General features: G+C 51.2%; 1 protein-coding gene across 1 annotated transcript in view; it reads right to left on the bottom strand.

Moving 5' to 3' along the window:
- Window positions 1–7,368, bottom strand: part of LOC104281132 (pleckstrin homology domain-containing family G member 4B-like) — a gene marked incomplete at both ends in the record, with an annotated part of 38,269 nt that overhangs the window by 16,886 nt on the left and 14,015 nt on the right. The window contains 3 exon segments of the mRNA XM_009879031.1: window positions 1,766–1,957; window positions 2,646–2,768; window positions 5,252–5,390. Of these exon segments, the coding sequence (XP_009877333.1) occupies window positions 1,766–1,957; window positions 2,646–2,768; window positions 5,252–5,390 (454 nt within the window).

Below are 7,368 nucleotides of genomic sequence, written 5' to 3'. Positions count from 1 at the left end.
GGCCCGTCCCACAGCCTGTGCCCACCACATGCAGAAGAAGAGCCAGCAGAAGGGAGGTGAACATCCTGATCCCCACGGTGAGCACTCCACACCCTGCGCGCACGCCGAGATGTTTGGAGAGACGTGAGCTTGCCAGCTCATTACCATAGCGTGCGTCGCTTACGCATCCTTCGGGCTTCTTCCCCAAATCCCAGGGTCTGGCACGCTCCAGGCTCTTTACAAGAAGGAAAAATCAAGGACGTTGCTTAGCGTAGACTCCTGCTGTTGATATCCCCTCAGATATTAGGGAAGACAGAAGGGAGTTAGGGAGGCACTGACAAGATCGCCGCAGGAAGGTCAAAGCAGCTCAGCATCAGAAGAGAGGGAAATCAGTTTAGATAAAAATCTTCTGCTTTCTCCCCAGCTCCTAGGCCACACCAGAGACTTTGCTTTGGGAAGGCGGAAAGCGTTCTGGAGATCGAGATCAAAATCATCAGCCCTGAAAGAACTTTCACACTGCACAGAGGTTTCTGCGCTCACCCTACAGCTGCAGGAAACAACCTGCCCCCACGCCCCTGGTTTCGTTTGGCCACCGGTTCATAATACACACGTGTTGTATTTGCACCACCAGCACTGTTCAGAGTTCTAGGGAGATCAGAGTCCTCCTTCCTCCCACCAAAGCAGCTCGCTGCTACCGTTCTGTTCTCAGCAGGGCTGCACTGCACCGAAGGCACGACCAAGAAGGGAGAACGTTGTCGGCCTTCGTGTGCTCCAGCTCACATCCGCGCTCCAGAGATCTCCGACTGGCTGGGTGGGTTCATACAGGACCTTTGAGTGCCTCAGTTTATTAGAAACGTGACAAAAAACACCTTTCCCAGGATCCCTCATAAGGGCAAGGGGTGTTGAGGGACCAGAGCAAGCCCTGACCACCTGTGCTCAGTGAGCAAGCAGAGCACAGGTTCTTGCCGTTCTCCTACGGCACAGGAGGCACTTTTCACTCCAAATAATGACCCAGAATTACACAGTTCCACAGCAAGAGGGTCCCCTACCCGCACACCAAGCTGCATAGATGAGCTAGGGACCTAAACAAACTCAATCCTCCCCTGTCCTGCCAGCAAATGTTCTGGGCTGCCTTCTCCCCTCGCACAGGACGCTTCTCCATGTTCTCGTGTTTAGCTGAATTTCTCCCTCCCTCCTCCGAGCACTTCTGGCTGCCAAGGCAGCTCAGAGACAGCGACTAAGTGGCACCTACATCTGGTACAGCTTAACTTTTAGCGTCTATTCTTTCTGGAATTTGAGAACTTCAATACCCAATGTTTGTACAAGTGTGGAATCAATGGAGCGCAGGCTCCCTGCCCTTCTGCGCTTGCCAAAGCTGTACTTTAAAACGCGCTTAGAAAATCCTACTGTTGATTCATCTGCAGCTTTAAAGGACGCCAAATCCAAGTGCAAGTCTGCTGAATGGGTGCATTTGCATGAAACCAAACAAGTGAAAAGGCCAAGCACTCAGCACAGTCACCACACGTGTCCTCTCCTCCTGCTTCCCAGAAACCTGGGCCAACCCGACCCCTCGTTCCCTCAGCCAGGCTTCCCAGCTCCCCATTCTGGTGCTCCATTTCTTCTCCACAAGAGAGGAGCTGGGCTCTATTTAGGGCTGACTAGCAGGGTGCTGCTACTCCCAGGGTGTCAACGGGCTGAACTTACAAGAGCGTAAGGACACAAGATGAGCAAACCCCTGGCATGGTGGTCAAGACACAAGCAGCCAACCCCTTGGCCCTCATCTTACCTTGTCAAAGAATTCATACAGCCTGACGGTCTCACAGATTCGGTGCCTGTTTTCATCCAGCTGAGTGCAGAACTCCTCCAGCTGGTCTCTGTAGGTCTGCAGCTTTATCCTGTAGGAGTGCACATCCACAGAGGCAAAGTCTTCCCACCGATCCATCTTCTTCAGTGCTTCCTGCCCCCTCCTGCAATATTCCTGAAAGCAAAATGGGATTGAGCATGAAGACAGAGACCTGATACAGACAGCAGATAGTCTTCAAGGTCATTAACAGCTAGGGTTAATTAGACTTTTTTTTTTTTTAAGGTTCAAATCACATGAGCGGGTGTGTACTTGTTTCTAGCAGAATTCTGGAGCTCTGACCTCTTTTCTAATTTATATTTGCCACACAGGAGCTTGTAAAGGCCTACACAGCAAGGCCACAGGTCGAGATCAAAATTAGGATTAGTGTTCCAGGCCAGGCTGAATGAGACTCTGAGCAACCTGGTCTAGTGGGAGGTGTCCCTGTCCATGGCAGGGGGGTTGGAACATGATTTTTAAGGTCCCTTCCAACCCAAACCATTCTGTGATTCTAGGATTAAAAAAGGCAGCGTTACAACCACATCAAGGGAGCAACGACAGCAAAATAATAAATCCATGTTCCATCACAGTAGGTATTTTCCTCAAGACTGGCAAACACCGTGTACTAAAGTGTTGAGCTGGTGGCTTTGCCTACCTGAGGAGAGCAGGGAAGCTGAGTAGCGTGAAGGAACGACACACACCTCAGTGATGAACACTCTACCCATGTCATCTTAACACCCCAGGTTTGGCTGAGCACATACAAGGCACACGTGCTACCAACTCAGACTCTGGAGAATACAATTTTTTCCAGTCAGGCAACACTTACACTGGCAACAAGATCAAACTCCCTGAACTGCTTTTGTGTTTGAAGCAGCATCTCCAAAGAATCGTCCAGGTTGATCATTTCCTTTAGCCGTTTTCTGCCAACGTTCTCAATCCAACTGCTGACCTAGGAGAAAAGGGAGAAGCTCCACTGTTAGTCACCCCGTGCTACTCGCCGAGGTAAGCCTTTATGTGGAAAGGGCAAGGGATTGCTCTCATAACGCTGGTCATTTCGTTACTGGAAAGAATGTGCATGTACACTCCTCCCCCCTCCCATCCTGGCATTTCAGCCCGAGCCTCCTGCTGGGAGTTTTTCCACTCCAGGTTACTGAGTAATCACGAAGCTCTCCTCTTGCTCACTAGCCTGAGGCATAAACAGGGCAAGTAGCTGCCTGGGCTGTGTTTTGGGTGAGCCATGGCCTAATGCGAGCTGTGCAACCTGTAGGCTGGCCTGATATTCCTATTATTGTTACCCCCAAGTGGGATAAAATCTCCCTGCTGCCAGATTTCCTACATCGTTTCCCTTTTCAGACCGGCAGGACACGAGCTACATCAGCGGGAATGAAGCGAGGGGCTCTCCCCAGGCACAATCCTTTGTGTTTCTCTGGGACTCTGAGCTGTTTGTCTGACAGCAGCTCACCTCAGAGCTGGGAGGAACTGCAGGCTCCTGACAGAGCCCAGCCATCAGCACAGTTAGAGGCTTGTATCCTCTAACTAACAAGAACCAACGAGCGTGTTCTAAAAGCAAAGCCAGGAGGGCCAGGCAGGATAACACAGCATCTCCATCAACCGTGGGTTTTAAAAACAGGCTCGTGAACTTGTCTGCGGCGCTTCGGGCAGAGCTGCACCTGCAGGAAGGGACAGCCTAAACGTTCCCTAATGCCCACGCATCCTGTTTTCCTGTGTCATCTAAACCCATATCCCAACTCGACCCCACAGCCAAGGATAAACTCCTGGTCTTGCAGACTGAGAGAGGGCTCGATGGGAACAAGCCCAGTGGCAAGAGGAGGAGATGGGGGTGAGCTTCAGAGGATCACACTGCAGCTCCCAGGAAGGCTTAAAAGCAGGAGCAGCTGCTGCCATCATTGCTCACCTGCAAGCAAAGCAAGCCAGGAGCAGTCAGGTTTGCTCAATTCAATAAAAAAAAAGTTCAGCTTAAATCAGGGATGGGTTGCAGAGGCTGCCTTAGTGCCTTTTTTTGTTTCTGCTTGGTGTTAGGAGCCTGCGTGTTCCCGTGTCCCTTCCTAAAGGGAGTCTTTACTAGGTTCTTGCATCACACTTCTTGTCCTGAACACAGAGCGTATGGCGCCCGAGTGTCTACCTCCAAATGGGAAGTCATTAAAACTCCTGGATCCACCTTGGCCTGTAAAAACAACAGGTAGGCTACAGCCTCCTTTGCAATTCCAGTCCTCTCCAGAGAAGAGCCCTAAATCCTTAGAAGGGTGACGGTGAAACTGGTCCTAGTACTGATCTTTAAGAATGCAGGTTCCTACGGCGAGCTCCAAATGGCACACAACCCTTCAGATACAGCGATTTGAAAAAAAATAAAATAAAAAAATGTCATTGTGCAAACATGACTGTGTGACTCCATCACCTCGAGGTGCAGGCTCAGGGATCTGCAACACCAAAAAAGACTGGTCCTAGTACTGATCTTTAAGAATGCAGGTTCCTACGGCGAGCTCCAAATGGCACACAACCCTTCAGATACAGCGATTTAAAAAAAAAAATAATAAAAAAATGTCATTGTGCAAAGATGACTGTGTGACTCCCATCACCTCGAGATTCAAGCTTAGGGATCTGCAACGCCAAAAAAGCCAACCAGCGTCACGGGATGCTCAGGCAGCCTGAGCTACTTCACGACTTTTTAAGGTTCTTTTGGCTACAGGTTTGAAAGGCTCAAAGCCCGTTCGCTCCACTTATCCCACGGCTGGAAAGAGTTTCAACGAGCATCACCCACTGGGAAGTTTAAACTCCCACAGAAGTGCAGGGGAGCGTGGCGTGCTGAGGATGGCTTTTGGGCCAAGGAGGCTGCTCCCTGCCGGGAGATTGTGTATAGGGCTGCCCCCGGGAGCGTGCCTGGGGTAGCCCCCAGGGGGAAAAGAGTTTCCCTGGGGCTTATCAGACAGCAGGGACCTGAGCAGGGCATAGGAATGTAAATACCAGTGTGGAGTGGGGTACACAACGCCTGGCAAGGACCTACATACAGCCCAGAGGGGTCGTCACCAGCCTGTCGCTCAGCTGCTTCTCAAGGTGGAATGTGAAGAATGGCTCCGCAGAAGCCTTGCTGGGAGGGTACTTCTGCTGAGCATTGTGAAAAGACACCCCACCTCCAAAGTGTAATGCTCAGCAAGGAGCCGCTACGCTGTCATCTGTAAGTAGGGAAAAACATCTCCTGTGTTTACGGGGTTTGACTGACCCCCACCCAGCGAGCAGCCAGGAGAATTTTATGTGGCACCAGGTAAAACAGTGGCTTGGTCGTTCTTTTTAAAGGGTCTACAGGCATCATTGTAGACCTTCACAGAGGAGATGTGACAGGTCCACTACCTGCTGTGGGACACACAGTCAGAGGGTGGCAGCAGGCAGTCACCGGAGCCGACAGACAGACCTTACCTCCTTAAAACACTCTTCCACTTTCTCGAACTCCATCACCAGCTCCAGCTCCTGGATGCGCTTGTTGGACAGCATCACCAGGCGGTGAACACCCTCATCAACTCGATTATAAAGCACGCTGGCAGCATCAAGCGCGTCTCTGCAAGGGCACAGAAGCCTGGTCAGGGGTTTTGCGGTAGGTCCTTCCCCCAGCACTTGATGCGAACGTGACAGGGCTTAAGAGCAGCGCTTGGGTCAATCTCCCCTGGAGGACAGGAGGAGAATAACGCTGCTTCCTGCACGTTCCAGTGATTCATCGCTCTGATCCCAACGCAGGCAACCCGGCAGGAAGGACAGGAGCATCTCCTCCCAGCCAGGCTCCTTGCAAAGTGGACCGTACCCATCACACTTTCAGAGAGGATGCTCAAGCTTTTCATAAATGCAGATTATTGCATCAATGGGCTTTCACAAAGCACAGGGTCAAGCAGTCTCCGTGACGAAAACCACCACCCGAATTTCAATTGAATAAGGAAATAAGTGATCACTAGGCAGGCAAATCTCTCCGTAAAGCCCTCGGTGTGTGCGGCACGTCTCCAGCACACGTTTGGGTGAATTACAGCCAGGATCCAGGATAGCAGTCAAGACAACTCTTTCTTTGCGATCCTAAATTTGTATTCCTTCTGCTTCTAGATTTTCCCTCCTCTTACACGTACAGACTCAAGGACACCTATAACAGAACAGCCCAGCCTACTTTGGTTGTGCTCTACACCGGCACATTCAGCTGCCTGTCCATCACCCACAAGCAGCTTTTATTTTGCAACTGTCTCACAACCTTCTGCCTTCAGAGAGCGTGGCTTTTTTTATCGTATTATTAAAATTACCCAAAGTACTTGTGAAAGAGGTAGTTAATAAAACCGTGCAAGCTTTGCTACTGGAAAGCAATACAAGCAATTCAGCACACACATTTACTTCTGTCTTGGATTACAGGCAATCTTGAACTCATGAAATGCAACCGAATACGAGCATTTAGGGGCAACCATCCTGTAGTTTTTAGAGAGTATTTAACTGACACAAGGTAGTGCAATAGGTCTGGACAACTGGCTCTGTACAGCAGAAGCCCAGAGGATTTTTCCATTCAGAATTCCACTCAGGGTGCAACAGCCAGCTTCTCAAACCTCAAGCTCCCAGACACTTTTGTTTTTCCTCTTCAAAACGCTGTTAGACTGAATGAATTTCTCCAAAGTGCAGCCAAAAACACCCAAATTGTTTCTGGACTAAGATCAGCGCTACTGCAGAACGGAGGAGACAGGTTCTCCAGGAGAGAGTCTGCGAGCTTTGATGGAAAGAGCTGAGCTGTAACGCCGCTCCCGTCTTTCCCCAAACCGCCATAAACAAACGGTGATGACACGAGCCTTCTGTTTCGTAATCCTTTCCTAGAGACAGATCCAGCTCCAACCCAGGAGGACCTGCAGCAGCAGAGCCATAACCAGCGTCCAAGAAGAGCTCTGGAAAGGGCGTTCCCAGAGCAGGTTGTGAAGGTCAGTTCCCATTAGCCACAGCGAGGACAGTTAATGAGAAACAGTTCGCAAGATTGCCGGGAGTTATATTTGGCAACAGCAAGGCTGTTGGGTCCTGGTTTCTGCACAGAATCACAGAACGTTGGGGGTTGGAGGGGAGCTCCAGAGCTCACCCAGTGCCACCCCCTGCCAGAGCAGGGTCACCCAGGGCAGCCCCACAGGAACGCGTCCAGGCGGGTTGGAAAGTCTCCAGAGCAGGAGACTCCACACCCTCTCTGGGCAGCCTGGGCCAGGGCTCCGGCACCCGCACAGCCAACAAGTTTCTCCTCAGGTTGAGGTGGAACTTCCCCTGTTCTACCTTACACCCATTATTCCTTGTTCTATTGCTGGGCACCGCTGAGCAGAGAGTGTCCCCTTCCCCTTGACCCCCACCCCTCAGATATTTCTCCACGTTCATCAGGTCCCCTCTCAGCCGTCTCCTTTCCAGGCTGAACAGCCCCAGGTCTCTCCGTCTCTCTTCCCAGCAGAGATGTTCAGTCCCTTGATCCCCCTCGCAGCTCTCCCTTGGACTCTCTCCAGTAGGTCCCTGTCTCTCTGGAACTGGGGAGCCCCAAACTGGAC

Source organism: Apaloderma vittatum, unplaced genomic scaffold, assembly GCF_000703405.1.
Source record: "Apaloderma vittatum isolate BGI_N311 unplaced genomic scaffold, ASM70340v1 scaffold21271, whole genome shotgun sequence".
NCBI lineage: Eukaryota > Metazoa > Chordata > Aves > Trogoniformes > Trogonidae > Apaloderma > Apaloderma vittatum.
This window is presented reverse-complemented; position numbering and strand designations above follow the sequence as displayed.